A 22,518-nucleotide genomic window follows, 5' to 3' on the forward strand; every position below is an offset into this window, starting at 1 on the left:
GCCCTGTTGGTGTGTGATGCCCAGATACAGGCACTGCCTGTGGGAGATGGCTGTTAACCGAACGGGAAAGGACCGCACGGGGGGGTCTGGGGATTTAGTGCTTAAGTGAAACCTCTAGAGACCAGGAACGGGGGCGATTATGTCACCGGGTGAGCAGCTGAGAGGCTTCGCTCGGCTCCCCGGGGCCAGCGCACAGCTCCTGCACATTCCCCTCTGCCCCGCAGGACTCCCCAGCCATCGAGGGCTGCGCGGGCCGAGGGGAGGCGGCGTCGAGGTGACTCAGCCGCGGGTACCGAGAGGTACAGGAGAAACACGAAAGGATCGGGACCAGCACCAAGCGTGAGGCAGCGGCCCGCGGAGGGCCGGGCGGGGCGGCCCCTGGAGCTCGGGGCGGGGGACCCCGCAGAGAGGCGGGGCGGGCGCTGTGTGTGTGTGACAGGTGCGGCGCGCGCGCGCCCGCCGTCACCGCGCTACCCCCCTCCCTTCCTTCCCTCCCGCCCCGCGCGCGCTGCCATGAATATGCAAATACGGGTATAATTGCCAGCCAATGGCGTGCGCGCTGGTCACATGGTGCTGGTGGAGGCTCAGGGAAGAGAAGTTGAGTCCGGGCGAGCTTGGGCAGCGCCGCCAGAGCCGAGCGAGCCGCGGGCGAGCGCCGCGCCTCCTCCGCAGGGAGCCCGCCGGCCGGGGCTCTGCCTGGACCATGCCGATCCTCCTCTTCCTCATAGACACGTCCGCCTCTATGAACCAGCGGGCGTACCTGGGCACCAGCTACCTGGACATCGCCAAGGGCGCCGTGGAGATCTTCATGAAGGTGAGTGCGCGGCGCCGGGGGAGCCGCCGCCGCCCCCCTCGCCCCCTTCGCCCCGCTCACGCCTCTTCTCTCCGCTCTCTCCGCAGCTGCGGGCCCGGGACCCGGCCAGCCGCGGCGACAGGTACATGCTGGTTACGTTCGACGAGCCGCCCTACTGCATCAAGGTAATGACCCCCCCGGCCGCCTCGGCCCCGCGGCGGGGCCGCCCTTGGCGCGGCGCGGCCCCGTCCGGCCCGGCGGCGGCAGCAGCAGCAGCCTGTGAAGATGGCGGACATTTTGCTTTTGTATGGAGGAGAGAGGCTGAGGGCGCTGCTGAGATGGAGGAGGGGGGGGGAGGAGACGGGCGGGCCGTGATTCACCGCCCCGGCGCAGCGAGGGGCGGCCGCGCTCCGCCCCCCGCGGGGCGGTGGCTCCGGCGGGGCCATCAGCGCGCTCGGGCCCCGCGCAGCCCTGAGACCCCCGGGACACACGGGCAGGGTGGGGCAGGCAGTGCCCAACCCCAGCGGGCAGGGCACGGCGGGTTGCTCCTCACAGCTGCGAGGCAGGAGCGCGGAGCCCTGGCCCTGGCGCGGCTGTGGGTGTGGGACAGCACCCGTGGCTGTTTCCGCCTCTGCAGTTCAAGAAGCCACAGTGTTGGGGTTGTGTGTCCCCCTGTACCCCGCCCCCTCGCCCATCCTGCTGAGCACGGTAGCCTGCACCAGTTCTGTGAAAGGTGCTCGCAGCCGCCACTCCACGCAGGGATGTGGTGAGCTGGATGTGAAGCCATCGAATTATCAAGGTTGGAAGAGACCATTAAGATCACCAAGTCCAGCCATTAACCCAGTACTGCTACTGTACTAATTCCTAAACCACTAAACCACATCATCCAGTGCCAGCCTCTTAAACACCTCCAGGGACAGCGACTCCACCACCTCCCTAACAGCCTGACTTCCTGAATCATGAGAATTTTTTTTCTAGTATCCAATCTGAATTTCCTGTGTCCCAGGTTAAGGCCATTTTCTCTGGTCCTCACTGAAGGCACAGCAGAAGAGACTGGTCCCTATCTCACTACAGCTTCTTGTAAAGGAGTTGTACAGAATGATGAGGTTCCCCCTGAGCCTCCTTGAGAGTAAACAAGTCTGCCTGGCTGGCTCCTCTCGTCCCCGTTTTCTCATTCCTTGAGTTTGAGGCAAGTACGGCCATGCTGTTCACATCACGTTGGCTGCACCACGAGGTTTAGGCAAAAGTAAAAAAAAAGCATGGTGCTGCATCCCTTATGCTGTAGGCTGTAGCTTGCTGATAGAAATGGCCTAACTTAAAATACTTAGGTAAAGTGTGCCACAGAAAGCATTGCTATGGGAGTTTTAGAATGCTCCTGAATAGTCCTGGATTAGGACTGTATTTGCTCAGAGTAATGCATTACTTATCATAACTGTTGGGCTGTAGACCCATGCTGTGAAGGCCAAAGAAGTTAATGTATGAGTACATTGTTGGTCATCCTAGAGAAGAAAGGAAAATACTCTAGACCTCCCAGCTAGAACTTCTTGAGACGTTTTAAAAATAAGTTTGCTCACTGGTGCTGTCTTACTCACATCTTTGTTAATGAGGAAATGTAATTATCATGAGCTATAAATCTTTGCTCCTTTCATCAGTAATAAATTTACACAGCTTTCTGAAGTGACAAGTCATAGAGTAAGTATTTATTGTTTGGTATTGCACCTTGCATTTCCTCAGAAGAAAGTGTGGAAGTAATTTCTGTGGATTGAAACCATCCTTGACTTACGGAAACTTGATGTCAAAAAACCTACATCTGCCTAGGAGAGGTGTTTTTTAGACATGCACACACCATTTGCCCCATCTGTGTGTGTGGCTGGATGCAAACCCCAAGTCTTTGTTATGTGAGTGTTAATTGGATTTCTTGTGTCCTAGATTTATTTTCTCCTATTTTTGTGTCAAATATTTTACCAGTGTATCTTAGGTTTGAGAAATGAACTTTCTCCCTGCAATGACAGCAAGCATACTGGTGAGTTAATAAAAAAACGACTTTGCTGCTGGAGGTCTGTCTGGTAATGCTACAGGTTATTACCACATCTATACTCAGATTTGCTGAGGAAGATCCTTGTGTTTAATGAGCATCTCTGTACATTCTGATGTGCTAATGAGCATCTGACTGTTCACAGTTTTAGTAAATAGTAATTGAACTAAATGGGACTGTCATACCCATCATAGCATTCAGTCATATTTAATATACAGTAAATAGCCAAGGGAAAAGAAAAGTTGTGGTTCTTGTAGCTTGCTAATGTCTTTTAGAAATTTATATTTCTGCCTTTAGCACGCTGGTTTTTAAATTGGACCTTAATCTTAAAATATTTTTTCAAAAATGAGTAACTTTTCTAGGAACAGGCAGCAGATTCAATAAGTATCTGGTTATAGTAATTATGATCACAAGTGAAGCTCAGCTACTGCATAAAGACTTCATGGTATAAATGAATGTTATTGTGCTGTCATCATGTCTGTTCCTTGAGCAGAGAAAGCTTCACAGGAGTGATGACTCCTTGTTTGAATTCTTGTTCTCAAGACCTGCATGGGTATTTATGATGTTCCCTCTGTTGTGTTTTCTAACAACCACAGTTGTGCTGGGAAAACTTCCTGGTCTAGGCCAGATTCTCTGTGTTTTACAGAACATGCTTGTGAAAGACATAAAATTTAAGTTTCTTTGCTAATGCTGTTGCAGTTAAATACTTTATTTCTCTTGATTTAGAGAAGGTGAAAACAAACTCTGCAAGTGAATGTATTTTTCAGGCTTGCTTTCCAAGTATGTGCAGCAGTGGCGACTTTATCATCTTGTTTTCTTTATGATTTATACTAATTAAATTACACAGTCTCTCAGATAGTTTACCAGTGAAGCACTTGAGGGAAATAATTTGGTGGTGGAGTTGAGACCACCTAGGAGGCAGAGGAATTACAGGAACTTGAGCTTTGGAGCAGGGGTAGCTGAGATACGTACTTTGGGTTGGTTTGTTTGTTTCAGAATTTGTTTGCCTGTAGCATTTAAGTATTTCAAACCAACAGCACTGGTTTGCTTTTGACGGACAAGAATGTATCAAGAAAGTATGCGTATGTATTGTATTGTGCTGAGTGGAAGGATCATGCTATTGCACAAATGATTTGCCAGAATCTGTGAAAGTAAGGTGGTGTTTTTGAAACTGTCTTTAGTATAGATGGTTTGAAATAATTTACAGGACCTGTTGCTTCTGTTTAATTGACTGCTTATAGCTCTCTGTGCCATTTTTTAAAAATGGAATTATTTAGTCTCTCGGTTTGCAGTGGGGCTCTGCAAAGAACTGTGATGGCAAGTGTCTACATAGGAGTCAGGGTGCTGTCCTGGGAAGGTGGGGATGGGAAGATGGGGATGACAGGAATCTCAGCCCCAGTCTGGCAGCAGATGCATCTGGAACCTCATCAGCTGTTTGACTCCTGTTTGTTACATAATGTATAGGTGGTGATTTGTGACTGCAATTACAGTGCAACCATTTATAACTCTTACTTTGTTTCCAAAATACAGTAAGAGGCAAATAATTTAATATTTTAAAAGCATGTTATGAAATGTATTAACCTTGTAATTGTCAAGTGATGTGATCCTGTATAGGTCAGTGGAAAAATACATGTACGTTCCATTGGATGTTGGATCAAACTCTGATTTTATGAACTAGGAGGGAAAATTACCGTGTTATTTCATGAAGTAAAAATGTTCAGCCTAATGTTTTTAGTGTATTTTTTTAGATTAAAATTGTGGTAGGGTGCTATCAAGTGAGTTTGTCTTAGTGGCATGTTAACATGGAAGTGAGCCGGTCTATTCTGGTATTTGGGTATCTGATTTTGGGTATTTGGCATGTATGGGAAGGTAATAATATGTATAGTAAAGCACCTTTGTAAAAAGTGTCTATTACTTTTAAAAATCTAATGCTTAAGTTTAGATATGGAAGGAATTTATTCCCCAGTGTGTCTCCAGTTGGGCAAGAAAAATGGGTTCAAGAACAGCCTTGCTGCCTGGCAGGGTATTTAATGTTCCTGGCCTTCTAGCTAAGAGAAGTGCATTGTCTGATTCAGGGAATACGGTACCTGATGTGTCCTTGTTTTGAAGACTTTATGTCCAGGGATTGCTAGAACCCGTATCTTGCTCTATCCCAGCCATGCTGTGACCTGGAGCTGCAGTACCTCCAAAGCTTTGTGTGCCAGCCCCACCCTTCATATCCCTTCCTGCACAACGTGGCTGATCTGGAATGCCTGGGCAGAAGGGTGGGGACAGGCCAGTCGTGTTGCTGGCAGTTCTGCAGAGCACTTCCCAAGCTCCCATGGTTTGTGGATCAGGGACCCGTGATGAGCTGTTGGTATGGCCCTAATGGTCTTCTATGGTTTTTTTCATATATTTACCCAGTTGGTTTTTTTTTTTTCTGAAATCACGTAAATTTCAGTATCCTCTGTCAAATACAGATGTTTTTCTGTCCGTAAGCACATGCCGTGGTGTAAGGGGGCAGAATCTTAAGCCATTTTGTTTATTTTTTTTGCGAAGTAATGGTGCTAGAGTAAAAGTATGGGGAAAAGAGAACAGTCTTCTCACCTGCCCTTCCCCCCCAAGCTTTTCCTATTTTCCAGTGATGATATTTCAGCAAGATCTATCTAGATTTCCCTGAAAATGGAGATCATGCCAAAATCTTAACCCAAAGAGTTTTTGAAAAGGAAAGCAAGGCTTAGCTCTTCATTTATTTTTTCCATTCTCAATTTTTGTGAAACCTCACATTCTGCAGTTCGTGGTTTGCTTGTGGATTTGGGCTGCAGATGGTGAGTTCGGGCCCAGACCCAAAACACAATGATGGCCTTATGTGAAGTTATTGATTACCTGGACTGGCCTGTTCCCTTGTGACTGATATCTGACTGCTGGCAGTGATACAGCCTTTCCTCAGGGTTCAAGGAATATTGTTTATGATCTGGTCACAGAAATATGACTTCTGTTTTATGTTCTTGTGAGACTCTATAGTCTGACCTTCATAAATGATCTGGTCACAAGTCAGAGGACTGAGAGAACATAAGTTACATTCTGAAATATGTATTTTCCTCCTTCTGTTATGTGTTACGCTGAATTCAAGAGTCAGCTGTGACTGCACTGCAGAAATAGGCTCCATGAATTTGAGTGCAGAAATATGTATGTAGCTGTCTAAGAAGTAGCTCGAATTACTTTATACAGTGTGTGTGAAACACTGTACTGTTTGAGATCTGCAAACTGGGACTGATGGATAGGATGCCTTCCAGTTCCGCTGCTGTTCCCTGCTAGCCTGAACATATGTCTCAGTGCTAAAGAGCTCCCTTGTGGAAGCAGCTCTTCATGATGGACTCTGAGCAACCTCTTCTTTTTTCCGCTGAAATTCTGGAATTGGATTGGGATATCTTAAGAGACTGGATCAGGAATTTGTAGAAGGCTTTTTAGAACATCTGTCAAAGAGTACTTACTGTATGTAAATAACCTGTTCATTTATGATATTGAAATAGTGCTTCAAAACTGGGAGTTCATAAGGGCACACTTGAGGGGACTAACTTTGCTATCTTTTATTTCAGTGGCACAGAAGCTTTTGCCAGCGTTTTTTAATTTTGCTTTCATGGAGAACCTGTGCTGGTGCAGAATGGAGGTGATTATCACTCACTCTGCACAGGGCAGTGGCAGATGAATAGGCTATGCTGCAGAAAGAGAGACGTGAGATCTGTTTGTCTGTTTCTGGATGAAATTAGATCAGAGCTCCTGACCCTGAACTGCAGGGAGAAAGAGAAACCCAACTGTGAAACCTGTTGGGTTTGAGGCAAAGATCTGCAGGAATGCTGCCTGAGGTGGTAGGATATGCATTCATGTGGTTTTTTTCACTTTAGTGAAGGGAGAAAAACAGAGGAATACCTAATAAGCTAAACTGTACCAGATCCACAGAAGAAGCCTAAGTTGATTAGGTTTTTACAGGAACCTTGAGACACTGAAAATCGTCGGGTTTTATATGTAAAAGATCTGACTTTTGGTAAGCGTGAGTACTTGGTCTGGCCTGTGCTGTGGAGGGTGTGGTGTGAACAGTTGGGAGTATGGTTGGAGGTTGCAAGCTGGCAGTGGGATGTTCAGGCAGAATTTTTGGTGCAAGGTAGATAGCTGCAGGGCAAGAGGGAAGCTGCTATCCGAGAGGTGCAAAAGGGGAAAGAAAGCTGAGGTCAGTGGGAGAGGCCTATCTTTCTCTCCAGATATACTGTTAATAATGTACACGCTTTAGTGAACTTCCTAGCCAGGCATTGTTGGAAAGGGGGAAGAAAGGTGCAGAATGTAGTACTGAGGCACTGGATGAAACGTAAGCAGCACACAGTGTCTGTTCTTGATAACTAATTCAGGAGACTGTATTCTGTACTTGTTTAGAGGAGAGAGATAACTATTCCTGTTCTACCACTAAACACTTTTTGGGTCACTTACAGCAGTATTTTTATTTCTGAGCACCGACATCTTCCATTGCCTGTGAACTACTACACACACCTCTCCTCCACATCTTCCACTGTGCTTGTTTAAGGCTTTGTTGTGTATTTTCAGAGGGCTGTCTTTGAGCAGAAATGACTGGCAGGCTAAAGCCAAAAATTGCTTTTCCTCTGTTAAACACAATGACTTAAGGAAGAGAAACAGAAGTCAGTTGTTTAAAGGAACACTCATGCAAATCCTGATTGTCTAGTTCTTTTTGAAAGCAAAACAAAATCAACTTAATACTGTTTGGGAATAACCATCAAACAGTTTTTGCATGCTCCTTTCGATTTAACTGCTTTATCACTTAAATCTGACTGAAGAATGTGTGCAAAAAAGTTCTTATTTTGAAAATTAAGCATCTGTTTTGAAACTGGATAAGTAAGGCCGTAGGCAGAAAGTTCTTCTTGGTGCAGGTGGTAGGTTTGTATTTTACATACTGCAGTGCATGTCTCTCAGAATCTGAAAACATGTAAAAATCTATTTTACTAAAATCCTAGGAATTATCAGTTGGCATCCCTGCAGCAAGCAAGGAAGTATTGTAGGCCCTTTTAGCTTATAAGGGTATTAAATTGATTCCTATAGAGAGAGTCCTTTAAAAAGCACATTCCCGTTCCTGGAAAACATCATATTGGGTAGTGTAAAACATGTTAAAATGCTTTTAAATATGCATAAGCATGCTGTCTTACTTCTTTGTGTCCTGTGAGTTGTAGTGAGCGTCCTCTTCCAGGAACTGGTGTAATGAGGACAGAACATTATAATGAGAAATGAGAAGTTTTGTGAAAAGTAGTGTACCTTTTGCTTTTAAAAAAATCAAAGCAGTAATAATCAGGGTGATTTATTCTAAAAGGAGTAGTTTTGTGCATTCTGAAATTGAGGTATTTTGTAAAAAATAAAACTAATGCAAGAACTTGAAGGTAATAGTTAAATTTTTGAAAGGAGTTTATTTAAGTGGAAGTACAGTTCAGAAATTAACTTCTTGATAGATATGAGGGACTGAACTCTGCTTTGCTGTCCTTTTTATTATTATACTTTTGAAGTAGTTAAATACTTGAACTTGTCCTTTCACCTGCTGCCTGTCTTCACAGAAGGGCAAGTGTGTGTTGCTAGGTTAATTCTTAATGAAAATATTTTAACTGGTTCTGCTCCTACAGGAATCTGCAATGTAACAGCTTGCTTTTTCATCTGAGGTGGGTTTCTGCTTTATACTGTACAATAGATGAGATACCAGAGGCCTTGAATGGTTATCTGTTGTTCATAGCCACTATAGCAATTTATGTTTTCATTATTTATTTTGTTCTTTATTTGGGCTTGGACATATTCAAAGATGTAAGCCTTTAAGACTACAGGATAAACTAGACAAAAGTAGATACGTTTGCATTAAGAGGCTTAACTCATCCTCAGTGCAAAGGTCACTTTTATTTTAAAAATAGAAGCTTAAAATGTGCAATCAAACAGTTGAGTTGGATCTCCCTGGTTGTATTTTTGTAGTGAGATGTACTGTAAGGAGGAAGGTGCTTTGTGAAGTTGGTGGTTCCTGCCACATGGAATCTTTGTGGTCTGTCTCTTCCCCTTTTCTGCTGTTGTTGTTTGAATTTCACTTACGAGATGTTTGAAAGATGTCTTTTTTGTTGGTATGTATATGTAAGAAGGCCCGAGCTTTGTACCCTGGCTGTGTGGTGTGGCTAAAAATATGCACAAAGTACATCGGTGATACCTTGAGAATGGGCATTCATTCTTTTTAAAGTTGATGAGAACTAATATAGTATTAAGTTACTAAGTGCTGATTCGCTCACATTTTAACAGTGGAAAAAGGTAATTAAGATTGCAGACACTTCTACCTTGTTCACCCTTGCATATTTTATAACAGCTTGCCAGAAGGAACTGTGATTTGCAGCAGGGATGCAACAATGATGTTTTGAGCTTGCTGGGATCTAGAAATGATGTCACTTAATGCTGTCTCCTACAGTGTTCTCATACCTCAGGCAGTTGGGATCCAGTGGGAAAAAGCATATTCTGTAGTGTGTGACCTGGATCAGTGGGAAAAAGCATATTCTGTAGTGTGTGACCTGTGTTCTGGAGTTGAGTACTTTTGGAGGGGGGAGCAGTGCAACTCCAAGGGCCCTGTCAGAAGGTTCCAGATGGCTTCAGCCTTAGTGCTTCTCTTCACTGTCTGTATTTTGAATGCCCGTATCCTTGATTTTATTTAATAACATAGGCTACAAAAAAAAAAAAAAAATCAATGGAAAGAGCAGTTGGTGCTTTTCTGAATTTTAAATGTGGATTGTTACTTAAGTAATGCACTCATGTAGATTGAGTCTTGGAATTTTTTCTTCTTTCTTAAACTTTATTCTTGCAATGTACCTCTTAATAATGTAACTCTTGTGCTTTTATACGCCCTAAAAATATAGCAGGTAGTAATTTAAAGGAATTTTTTTTCTTTGTATTTTTTCTCGCTAATTTCAGAATAGTTAGAAAACACGTAGCAATCAATTTTGTAAGCAACGTGTTCTAGGGTCGAGGTTTTAGGAAGGTGCCAAGAAAAAAGTACATTCTTGTAAAGAGACTTATTTTGCAGATCAGAATCTGTACTTGCCCATAGACTTGTATTAATCTGTATATTCACTCTGCAGAGTATTGAAAAGACAAAATTTCTTTTGGTGTAAGAACTGAGATTGACAAGGATCTCTGAAACTTGAACTGCTTATTGTCAGAAAAGTAAAAAAGTCTTGATTTATTTTTAAATAACTATTATTATTGTTTATAATTTTCTGTCTCACAATTTACCCAGTTATGATTCTTTCCTTGTGTATATATGCAAATGTCAGGATAAGCAGCACTACATTTGTTTAATGTTTTTCTAGACTAAAAAATCTAACAGTTCAGAATTCCTTAATTTTTCTTTTTAAAGATGAGGCAATTGTTGATTTGTCCGTGTTCTCACAGATGCTTTTAAAGTCTTAAATGTGTGAAATAGTATTCTAAAAAGTAAGAATCTTGGTAAGATGGATGTTGTCGAGCAATTAATTGGACAGAAAACAAAGATCTACAGTGTGGTTAAGCTGGTGTTGCTATGCTCTGCTTCTAGGTGAGAATAATGCATTAGCACTGGTCTTCATAGTGTGTTAATGGTGCAGCCAGTGAGTTTTGATTTAAAAAAATAAAAAGTTAAGCTCTGCTTTGTGGGTGAACATGCATCTGTTGAGGCAGAACACTTGGTGCCTTTAGCTGCTGCCAGGCCTCCCAGTGGTGCTCCCAGGCTGGGATGTGGTGGGTCCAGGGCTGGATCGAGACCATGTGCCCTGCACTCAGAGGGCCTGGCCTGGGGGAGCCTTCTATAATCAAAAGAGCTTAAGCTCAGATAGTTCGATCCAGATGGCTCTTGCATTATAAAGAAATCCAGCCTTGCCATCATCTGAAATAAAAATCTGACCAATAGTAATGCTCCCAAAGCCACCAATGTATTTTTGGCTGTATCAGGGTGAAGGTGAAGTTATTTGCTAGGCTGGCTGGTTGGTATTTCAGTGAGTATATGAATTTAATGGTCATCTAAAGTATTTCTTTTCCTCAGCAGTGCCTTGAACAGCGTTTCAGACATGAATTGAGGAAAGCTGTTGTTTAGATGACTTCTTCTAGACTACTTCTTCTTGAGTTTTAAAGTAAATTCACAATACCTGTTGCACCTTGGTGTGCTGCTCTAGTTTGTGATGTGCCTTTTGAAGGAAGGAAGAAGGAACGTGGCAGTTTTCAAAATAAACATGAATCATACTGCGTTGTTTCAGCTCTGTGCTGAAAAGCTAGAGTATCATCAGTAATGCTCTTCCTCTTGATTTCCAGAAACGGGCAGTGAAGAATCCCTTGTGCTGATAGAACCTACTGTGTAACCTCTTAGCTGTTGCCTTTATTCCTTGCAACTTTTCCAGCCGTGCTGAGTGTAGGAAGGGACCAGGAGTAGGACAGAGCTGGGGCTGACTGGTACTGAAAGTGTATTTGAGAGGCTGAAAGAGCAACAGGCACTGTATCTGAAAATGTTTGATTGAAGCCTCCACATTTCAGCAGTTGCCCTCTCTACAGTGTTTGGATAAGATGCACCCATAATGGTATTTCTGAAATGACTGCTATGCTGCTGAACAGGAGCATGGAGACTCTTGTTATGCTTACTGTGCTAAGGTTGCAAACAGTGATTAACTACTTCTGTGTTCCCTCTCCATTAAGCTGTTATGTGAAATGTAGCTTGTTCTGGTTCTGCTCTGTACTGAAATATCCTGGCTTCTCCAGTGTTCTCATAAATAGGTGCTTTTTTTAACTAGATAGTGTTTTTCTGTTTAAATAAGAATGCTTTTTGGAACAGGGTGGTACCATGATCTCCTTGGTATTTTATACTTTCCTTTCTTCATGTGTTTCCTTTTATCCTTGTGCAGGAACAAGTGCAATGAGAGTAACTGTCAAAATACATGAAATACTGTTGACCAAAAAGCTAAATCCAGAGATGGATTGAAGCAGGAGCAGCAGGTAATAAATAAAAAGGTAGTGTAGGCTTTTTTCTTTCTGCTTGGCATTGATTATTATCCCTTGGTTCCAAGCAGTTTCTAGCTTTGAGTTGTTCATACAGCATGTGCATTTGGCATTCCTACAGGAGAAGGTGCTGCTTCTCTCTAAGTGCTCATATTAACAAAAGGCCCCAGTACTCATTTTGTAACTGGAGCTGCTAGTGTTTTAGGGGTGCTAGGCTTAAAGATTGTTTGAGTTGTGCTTACATAAACATCTTGAATTCTTCTTGAAGGAAGAGCATTTCTATATCTTATTTAATGGTGAAGTCATCTTGAAAGGACAGTGAACTGCATGGTGTAAGTTTGACTGTGTTTATTTGGGTTTTTTTATTTTAAGGTTTCATGGAGAAATACTTCTTTCTATACAAGATGAAATCTTTTTTGTGTGTAGCTGACTGCCTGTAATAAAAACTGGCACTTAACATAACTGTGCTAGAAGGCAGTTTTGATCTTGTTCACGTTTGCTAATGTGCTTTAGAAAACCAATTGGTTTGATCTGTCTTTAGAAATTTTTTAGTCTGATGGGTGCAGGTACAGGAGAGTTCAGCTAAGATGTGTAATCGAAGGAGATCTCCTGGGCATCTCAGTAGACACTGTAGCACTTCCTTGGAGTGCAAGGTCTGGAGTGCTTTGAGGGGAAGTGAGTGGTGAGTGTCCAGGAGGGGCGATAGTGTGGCTGTTGTCTCCGAAGTGACAGCTGCCCTGTCTGCACGCACTACCCGCGGGCCTGGAGGTGCATGACACCTTCCCTGCACTGTTTCCAGCTGTGTAGGGAAAAATAGTGTGGGTGAGGGGAGGAGAGATTCTGTGTTATCAAGGCATATAGTGTGTCTCAGAGAACAAGGAAGAACTGTGGTGCCTGGAGCTGGATGGAATAGAGGGGTGTGCAAAGTGACAGCTTTCTGCTAAAAATCTGGTGTCAGAGTGTATCAGCAGTGTGGGATCAAAGGAATCATTTACTCCGGTGTCTTCTTTTTTTAAGATGTGATTTTTTCTAAAGGTGTTTTAAAACAGTTTATGCTTCTCTGGTCTCTTGGAGACATTTTATGTATATTAAATGTCTGTGATGTTTTATTTGACTGGAGATTAAGTGCTTTTTAAAAAAACTAAATTTTCAAAAAGTCCCCTTGGGATTTAAAGAAACACTTTTGATGGATAGTTTTCAGTTTGAGTATCCTACAAAAGCAGCAGAAATAACTTCACAGGAAGAAACAATTAACTTACTATTCACAATACTTAGCCATAACACACTGACCCAATGCTCAATAGTTCTGATGTAAGGAGGGCCAAGTGATGCTTTTTTGTAGACTCTTCACTGTACTTGACTGCTCTCTGGGATTATCGAGGGAGTAGTTGAAACCTGTGAATTGGTTACCTGCTAGAATACTCCTCAGATAAGAACTGAGAAGGAGGGTCTTTGTTAGGCAGGTCTCACAGCAGACAGCAATATTCACCTGCTGGAGCCACCAGTGAGCCCTGGCTGCTCCCTGCATTCAGCACTGCCCCAGTGATAAGCTGATTTCAGACCTGTGTGCCAGGATCGTTCTGTGCTGGAGGTGTGCTGATCTCAGATATGGGAGGTGGGTGTTGTGCTGCTCTCCTGTGCCAAGAACAAAAAATAATTAATCTTGTGAGTTTCTTTGCTAAGGGCTGTTTGATGCTGTGCAGTGACAGGACTGGTGTATTGCATGGAACAAACTAGAGAGTAGAGGTGCTGAAACGAGAGAAGAGTTCTCCTGAAGCCAAAGTTATGGAAAACCTGAGAGCTCTGCTGCCTCAAAAATGGCATTCATAAGTATTTGGAGGGGAGTCAATGTCTGTAAGTATCTCTTAGAGCTGTTTTTCTGCCCCATTTGCATGGACAAACTTTTGTGAGGATGAAATTAGTAGGTGATTAGTAGGTCATATGATTTTGAGTTATTTTAGGACATGAAAAATATTAAATAAAAATGTATATGGTGTTTGTAGTGTAGTCAGTGCCTTTCTTCTCCTGTGTGCTGTTTTTAGCTAGCAAATCCTTGAACAACAAATAAAGCACATGGGGGTAGTGTGGGCATTGACTGTTCTATACTGACTGGCTGTTCTGTACTGACAAGCAGCTTTACCCTGTCCTTCATGGGCAGGGGGACACATGGTGCCAGCACCTCTCCCTCTCCCTGTTTGCTGAGTTTTATTGTAGCAGAACTGGGGTGACCAAGACAGTCTTTTCTTGCTAAAACTCCTGTCCCAAAGTTGCTGAAGCTCAGGCAGAGAAGCTCAAGGCTACGTAGGAGGTTATTCCCTGCTGCAGAACCCACTGAGCAGTGCTGGGACTGGGTTGAGGAGATTACAAAGAGGTGAAGATACTTCGGCATTTGGGAAGCAGCCTCTTGCATCGTAGGGTGTCCAAAAGAATAATTCACTTCTGTACAAAAGAAACACCTGCTTGACTTTGACTCAGATGTGAGCAGGTCTGAGTTGTGATTGTGTGTACAGTCACCAGTGAACAGAAAGGTAATTTTAAAATGATTGATTCTGCTGATTTGGGAGGCAAAATGCTCTGCTGGTTTCACTGTCTTCCTACAGTACTTGGAAATTCCATAGCAGAAGTGGTTTCAGATTTCAACAGCTGGAAGTTTTTTTTTCTTACCTTATTTTTTCCTAATGATTGCCACTGATAAGCCAGGATGATGCCACAGGCATGTTGTCCTGAGGTATTCTTTTTTCCTAAGATGGGTGCATTTAATAATAGCTTGAATTATCGAGAAACTTAAATACTTCAAACAAGTTGTAACATCTGAAATGCAGTTGTTCTTTCCAGGGAAACATTAGCAGAACTCTTAAAATCTGTGTGTTTGACTAAATATTGAGTACTTACCGTAACACAGGCTGCTGTGATTGGCATGCAGGATTGCAAATTGTCTTCTTGGGAGATTATTTTTAGTAATGTTGCAATTTTGGAACCAGATCTGAAAGCAGTCCAGTGAACAATAAGCTCTACAGGTCAGTCTTACGGTATTGCTTATTAGAAGCCCTAAACATGAAGACTTGCAGCCTCAAAAGCACCATGTCCCTGGACTTCATGAAGCTGATGAAACTGGGAACTGCTTTGGACCTGGAATTCTTGTGCTCTAATGCCCAGCCTTTGGCTCTGCCTCTTTTTTTGCCAGCTGACCAAACTGTGCCAATAGTTGGAAAGAATGAAAGAAAAAAAGCACAGCACCAATCAAAGCCAGAACAAACCAACAATGAACCAATAAAAAATCTACAGTATGACCAGTAAACCCAATGGTTAAGCCAGTGTAGCTGAGATTTCAAGATATGTGTGACACGTATTCAAAACTTGGTACTGTTTTACTTGTACTTCAATATTGCTCCCTTTTATATGATAAAGGTGGGGTGGAGCGGTTTGGTTTTGGTTTTTAACTTCCACTACAGCATTGTATAAGATTTTCTTTCTAGTCTCTTGTAACTAAAATCTTCTTTCTCTTAAGTCTTGAAGGTCTTTTTAAGCTACCAGCTCTGACCAAGATTTTCTTTTGCTGCTCAACTCTGTTGTTTTGATGTTCAGTTAGTCCTGATGCTGATTGGTGTAAATAAGGCCTCCTTTTCTTCACTGGATTTTTCGCCTTGGTGTTTGAATTCTTGTTAATCTGGGCCTTTCTCCTGCTGAAATAAGCTGTTTTGACCTTACCTGCTTCTTGAAGCAGCTCAAATACTTCTGTAGCTGTGTGGTGAAATAGAGCAGGGCATGGATTTGTCTGAAAACTAAGTCACCAGAGAAGAATGTTACTTTTTAAGTATGTTATTTCTTGTCAGCATGATTTGCTCGCAAAGGCTGAAGCCAGGAGCCAGGAAGGTGGTGTGATGCTTCCAAATCTTTGGGTGTTTTGTAGGATGGTATCCAAAGCTTGCAGAGGGCCAAATGACACTGCATTTTTTCCTGTTGTTGGCATAAGCAAAGAGGGTGAGATTTTTTTATTTTAGTACTTGTTTTTTCCTAGCTATCTTTGAAAGTCTTTTGGTATGTGTTTAGAGTCTAAAATTATTTGTTCATATAAATTACCAAAGGAAAGGCCAGTAACATACTGGCGAGGTAAGGGCTGCTCAGATTGCTGTTAATAAATTCTGGGCATAAAAGTGACTAAGTTGGAATATAATATTGAAGATTAGAGGAAACTACTCTCACTGTTCAAATTGGTTCATAAACAACTGAAATAACTAATATTCAGTTCCGACTTCTTAGTTACTGACCTGTAGAGGATACATAGTTTTGTGGAATATGTTTGTGTTTGGTTCTTTAAGGTTGCGAGGTCTTGGTTGGGGTTTTTTTGGTCATTAGTGTTTCTGGTGGCAAATAGAGCCAGTGGTTTTTTTGTAAGCAGTGTTAGTGGTAGTATTTTGAATTTAGGAAAAAATATTATTTAATCACTTTAATGTGAATTCACTGCATATCTGCTCTGGGTACTTGACTCTGTTTTTCCCTAAGAATGTTCGTACTGTATATATGGAAAGGAGAATGTACAGGCTTCTTTGGGGCTAGAGTTTCTGTCCTTGAAGTACATACGTGTTTCATTATATTCATTGGCTTGAGTCTTTTCTGGAGAAAAACATTTTACAGAAATAGACCTTCTTGTCATTGATGTGTTTTTGATTCAAGAATCTTTTTTTGAGGATAAGGTAGAGAATGTAGTACATTAACTAGTCAGACTTTTAGTTAGAGCTGGATATGGAAATCTTGAATTTGCTGCTGTTGTTTCCATAATGAGAAGTTCTTCCATTCTACTCTGTTTATTTCAAAGATACAGTTCTCCTTGGCTTTATCTTTGAAGATCCTGTGAGAGCTGTAAGATGAAAAATAGTTTTCTTGGACAGCCAACCATTGGTGATCAGCTGCTCCTTGTACCTTCAGCTTCCCTGCTTATGCCTGGGGAAATGGTACATACTTTATTTTGCAGGCAGTTGACCACACTGCAGTGAGATCAAACAGAGAGCTGGAAGCTGAGCAAACATTTCACAATGGGAAAATAGCAGAATCTCCAAATATCAGTGAAGACTCTTACTGTTTATTTTATGAAGAATACTCTTAAATTCATTTGAGTTCAAATCAAGAAGTGTACACTGGAAATACTGTTTCCTTTGTAAATGTTTTGTTCGTCGCCGGGGGGGGACCCCCGTGCTTTTGTAACAATGTAACTCAGATGGTCTTTGCTGGAAAACACTTCTTGAACTCCAGCCTGGCTGTTCCCAAGAAGCTGGCCTCATTGATGGGTGCTTCTGTGAGACAAAAGAGAGCAGTCTCACCTACATGTACGGGTCAGTAGAATTCAGACAAAACAATTTTGGTAATTGTTCGCTTAAATTGTTTAAGGGAAGCTTTTTTAGGAATAAGACAAATCATCTTGTTGGGATTTGGTGCTATTTCACTCTGGAAAACTACCATTAACTAAGTCACTTCTACTCCAAAACAGTGACCCTGTGCTTGCACTTCATTTTTGCCTTGAGCTGACCACAGGTGTGGAGGGTTGCTGTGGTACTGCTGATGAGATGCTATATTTTAAGTTGTGGTGTTGTGTGTGTGTTGATGGTGTTTTATTGAGAATTATCTGGTTCTTTTGAGCTTCCAGGGCAGTTTAATCATAAAGCCGAACCAGTCCTGCTGAAAGTCTTGTTCTTTCTTTGCCCCACTGCAGAGTTCTCTCTCTTGTATCCTTGCATTAATCTCAAGCTTGAAGGAATGGTTAAGGGAGCTAAACTTGACCAAAATGCTTTTGTTGTATTGTGTTATGATAATTCTCCATTCTGGAAAGAAGCCCACCCAGCTTAGGCTTGTCAACTCAGCTGAAGTATTGATCATCACAAGTCCTTTCTACTCAGTTCTTACATTCTTTTACAGCTCGGAACGTGTCTATCCTAAGACCATTTACAGAGCCCTCAGTGTGTACTAAAGGTTGGCAATGGGATATAGCTGCTTTAAAAAGCACGGGAGAATCCTGTCCTCTCATGTTCTTGCACAGCTTGGCACAATCAGCAGGTGGTTGCTGCTGAGCTTAGTGCACAGGGAGGAGAACCTGTTTCACCTGGAGGATGTGTTGCTCAGAGTTTGTCCCAGCAAAGTCAGGCTGTCTGAAATGATCCTCTCTGTGTCTATGTAGCTGGGATTCCTGGGGGAGCACGGGAATGTCTCTGGTGCCAGATGATAGTGAGCCTGGGTGAATAACTGCTTGCTTGCTGCAGGAGCGGTTTGGAGAGTAGTGTAATAGCAAGGCTGAGAGTTGTGGGAATATCTGGGATTTTCCAAGCTTTGGTTGTTTTAGCTGAGGCATCTTTAAATCCTGTACCAATTCTCTGTGAGCTGGTCTTTTCTAAAACAACTTCCCAACTGTGCAGCAAGCCACTTTTAAGGGGAAGGGAATGTGAATCATTCCTGTTGGGCCTGCTTACCAGAGGGTCCAGAGTGCTTGGTTGGACTGATCCATCCTCATCACTTGCTGTTCCTTTGATCCCTAGGCTTTGTCAGCAATAACTTTTTTAAAGATCTCCAAAATTTTAAGCTGTTACACTGAGACACTCTGAACAGTGATTTGATTCTTACATAGGGTGTTTGCAGCCACTCCTTTCTTTCCTTCCAGCCTTAATTTATGGAAGGAAGGACAAAAGGGGAATGGGTGCATGCCAGAAGAGGCAGTGACATTATGCTGCTTTTATCTTGGTTTTACCTTTGCTGTTACTTTGGCAGCTGCATTTCTGATTTCCAAAATGGGCAGTTACTCCAAAAAAACTTTCACGTGCTAAATCCAAATACTTCTATTAACAGCATCATCTCTACAGCAGTTTTCATGGTAATGCAAAGTTTTTCCAGTGTTTGGCAGTGTATGTGTTTCTTGAGTCTCCCATTGTAGGTGTAACCATGTTTCACATCAAGTTGTGCATACCTGGATTAGGTGTGTGCAGCATGTAAATGGTGCAGTGCATCCGTTAATCAGGAATAGAATTAATTTTTGTTGGGAAGAGAGATAAATGCCAGCTTGCAGTTGATTGCAGTTTGCTGCTAGAATAACTAATAAGCTTTTTTTGTTTTATGTAACAGGCTGGATGGAAGGAAAACCACGCAACATTCATGAATGAACTGAAAAACCTTCAGGCTTCAGGACTAACAACACTTGGTCAGGCACTCAGGTCGTCGTTTGACTTGTTAAATCTCAATAGATTAGTGTCTGGAATAGACAATTATGGACAGGTAACAAATCTATTTATAGTCTTCTGTCTTTTATATTTCTATGTTTTTTGAAGTGATAGTTGGTGAGGGATTTTGGTGGTAAAAGTTTGGTTTTACATTTAACTTTCTTTTTTACTGTTGGATAGCTCTGTGTAGCTTGAACTGGCCACTTATTATGGCCACTGAAAACACTCTGGAAAATGCTGGCATTTTTTTCCTTACTGAACTACAAAGAAGCAGAGTATAAATGTCCCAACTATAGACACACGAGAGTAGCCCATCTTGTGTAGTTCTGTGTGGTTCCACACCTATTAAAAAAATAACAGGATTATTTTGAAAGATTGCTTATCTTACTGTTTATTTTATAATGGCAAAAATACAAGCCTCTAAGCCTGTGTGTTAAGGTTGCTCTTAGCATTCTTGTGCTTTTGTCTGTAGGGAAGGAATCCATTCTTTTTGGAGCCATCTATTTTGATTACCATCACAGACGGAAACAAACTGACAAATACAGCTGGAGTCCAAGAGGAGGTAAACTTGCATTCAGTCCTTTCAAGTTATGATTGTGCAAGTTGGTGCTACGCTGAGATGAATATTAATTGGTTCTTTCCTGCTAATCGGACTTCTTCGTCGTTGACCTGTTTTTAGAGAAACTAGAAACCAGCTATCCTGTCACTGCTCAGCCCCTGAATTCGTAGTCTGTAAAGGTTTTGAGATGAGAACTTCAGATAAATTAGTGGGTTGGAGTGAAATTGGTCTTTTACAGATAAATGAATGAATTTGGATATGATATTTTTAGATGGTTTGTCAAATACAGGAAAATACTCTTAAATCTTTTTTTACCAGCTTCATCTTCCATTGAATTCTCCTTTGCCTGGAAGTGAACTAACCAAAGAACCATTCCGTTGGGATCAAAGGCTGTTTGCTCTGGTACTGCGTTTGCCAGGAGCTGCATCTGCTGAACCAGAGCAGCTTGGGAGTGTGCCTACTGATGAATCTGCTATCACACAGATGTGCGAGGTTACGGGAGGTAACTGGATGCTTTTTTGCTTTGCTTCACATTTGGCATTTGCCTTGAAATATTTCTTTTCCTTTAATTCACCTTCACCTCTTCCTGTTTTCTCTCTCTGAATTACTCAGTGTCCATGTCAATCCATGTGGTGCTTTCTTGGATTCTAGTAGCACAGGAGAACTTTAAAATAAAGCAGTATTCCTATTTCAGATCTAGATGTGAGAGCATTTTCTAAATGCAGTAGGAGGTTTTGGAAAATTGCTATGGTTATTCTGGAGGTTGTCTTTGCTCATCATGAGGTTTGGTGGGGGGTTTTTTGTCTTTGTGGTTTTTTTGTTTTGTTTTGTTTGTTTTTGGTTTTTTGTTTGGTTTTTTTAAAATTTTTTTCTAAGTGTTGAATTGAGCAGGACTGCTATTAGTGAGATGTTAATTCTGCTGCAGGGCCGATAAGCTAAATTTAATCTTAAAATAATTCATTCTGGAGCCTATTGCTTGATATGTTGATCAGATTTTTTTTTTTTTAATTGGTGCTTGGAGAAATTGTTGTGTTAGGAGGAGGAGGTTTGGGTAGACAAAAGCAGATAGATTACACAGTCTTGGTGACATCAGGCCTTCCTAAGGGCCTCTGTAAACTTGGCCTTGGTCCAGCCTGATGAAGTCTTAATGGCCTCATTTAGTAACAAGTAAAATCTCAGCAGGTTGTGGGTTTTTGGTGCTTTTTCTTGGTTGTATTGCATTTGCAAAGTATTTTGCCTTTTACATAAACTCGTACAGCGTTTATTGCTATTATTTTGGATAAAATTGCAAGCCTTGGCAGCCTGACTTAGGTAATAAAACATCTTCCTTAAGTAAGATAACTCAAAACTTAGTTTTCTATTTCCCCATGTAATTTCTCTCTTTCATAGGTCGTTCGTACTGCGTTCGGACACAAAGAATGTTGAATCAATGTTTAGAATCTTTAGTTCAAAAAGTCCAAAGTGGAGTTGTTATTAACTTTGAGAAGTCAGGACCAGACCCAGCTCCTATTGGAGAAGGTACAGTGATTGTTGGGTTCCGCCCCCCCCCCCCCGGCCAACGTTTAAGACAAAATGTTTTGTTTGTATGTTAATGTCGTTAAGTGTCCTCCATGTCCTTCCTGCCAGCTTTTCCCTGTAGTGTACAGGATGCATCTTTTACAAGTGTTGTTAGTGTTTGATCCTTGCTAAGTTAAATGATGCCGTATGTCTGCACATGCTTGTATGGATCATCTAGTGCTGGCTGGCTCTGTCACTCCTTTTACCTCTTTTTGGATGGCTGAGGAAAGTGAATGTTTGCAGGAAGCATTTAAGTTTGAATTACAGTGTTGTCAAGACTGTACTTAAAATAATTAAATCTAGCGGTAGTGTATTTAAACACTTAAACATCTCTAAAGCAATCTCAATGCTTAATTTTCTGTACATTTTCATTCTGCTAATTGATCACAGAACAGTAAGTTTCAGGTGAATGTTCTTAGCCGCGAGTGAAAAACTGTGCAAAGAACAAGGAATTACTTTGCTCCCTGTGAGTTGAGTGCATAAAAGGAAAGAGGAAAGTGCATTCCAAATATGAAGCAGTTCTTCAGATTTGCAGAAGTTCATGGCTTAAAGGAAGAGGAGGGGGCTGACCAGTTCCAATTTAGGAAGTTAGGATCCTGGAATATCAGAAAACATAATAACGTTTAGCATCACCTGAACATTTTAGCAAAGCCAGCTTTATTCCTGCTTTCATTCTAGAATCAGCTTTTTCTGTGTTTGTTTTCTCCTTTTGCTTATTTAAATGTCATTTTATTGGAAGGCTTTCCTATAACACTGTGCTGGACAGCACAGCAGCAAATTCCCAAGTCTCTGGTGGCTCAAATGTTCTCTCCTATGTGGCAAAACGACTGGTGAAATTTGGGGCGTTCTTTTGTTCATTTTTGTCACATTTGAATGGTGATGGACTATGGATATGAACGTTTAAAAATGTCAAGACTTTTCATCTGTATGGGAATTGAAAAAGTCCTAAACTAGAGAGAAATACAATAGGATTTACCCAAGCTGTAAAAATCATTGTTTTTATAATGCAGAGAAACCAAACTGATGTATCGCTGAAATATGGTTTCCACAGTATTACTGGCCGGTTCTTTAAAGCAAGGAAAACTAGTAATGTAAAGTCTTTTTAAAACAGGGAAGATTGTTTAAGTGGGTGATCTCTGCTGTGCTGTTTGCTTTGCCAAGCAGTCTTTGAAAACTGATGGTTACATCTGTAGTGCTACAAAGTTCTTTGTCCTCATCGTGCAGGGGTGTCAGTGGTGGTGCGCTGCAGTGGGCTGGCAGGGAGCACTGGCCTTTGCAGCAGGCTGTGGGGTTTAAGTGATCTGTGAATGGCTGTAATTAAAAATTTGGCAAAAGCTGCCTCCTGCAAGATGCACCCAAC

General features: G+C 41.9%; 1 protein-coding gene across 10 annotated transcripts in view; it reads left to right on the forward strand.

Annotated features, from left to right (window-relative positions):
- The first annotated feature begins 510 nt into the window (after positions 1-510).
- Positions 511-22,518, forward strand: part of LOC121665202 (integrator complex subunit 6-like) — a 40,118-nt gene continuing 18,110 nt past the window's right edge. For 4 of the 10 annotated variants that reach the window (XR_006016282.1, XR_006016280.1, XR_006016281.1 and 1 more), the window contains exons 1-6: positions 512-814; positions 901-978; positions 18,948-19,097; positions 19,515-19,604; positions 19,920-20,103; positions 20,991-21,119. Coding sequence is in view for 4 of the 10 variants with exons in the window: in XM_042029163.1 (XP_041885097.1) it covers positions 548-814; positions 901-978; positions 18,948-19,097; positions 19,515-19,604; positions 19,920-20,103; positions 20,991-21,119 (898 nt within the window). In the remaining 6 variants the exon portion in view is untranslated. Of the gene's footprint in view, positions 815-900; positions 979-18,947; positions 19,098-19,514; positions 19,605-19,919; positions 20,104-20,990; positions 21,120-22,518 lie in introns of all 10 variants that reach the window. The other 6 variants (XR_006016277.1, XR_006016278.1, XM_042029161.1 and 3 more) reach the window with 4 other exon arrangements.

Source organism: Corvus kubaryi, unplaced genomic scaffold, assembly GCF_017639235.1.
Source record: "Corvus kubaryi isolate FWS band 111438036 unplaced genomic scaffold, C.kubaryi_AGA036_p1.0 37322, whole genome shotgun sequence".
Lineage (NCBI taxonomy): Eukaryota > Metazoa > Chordata > Aves > Passeriformes > Corvidae > Corvus > Corvus kubaryi.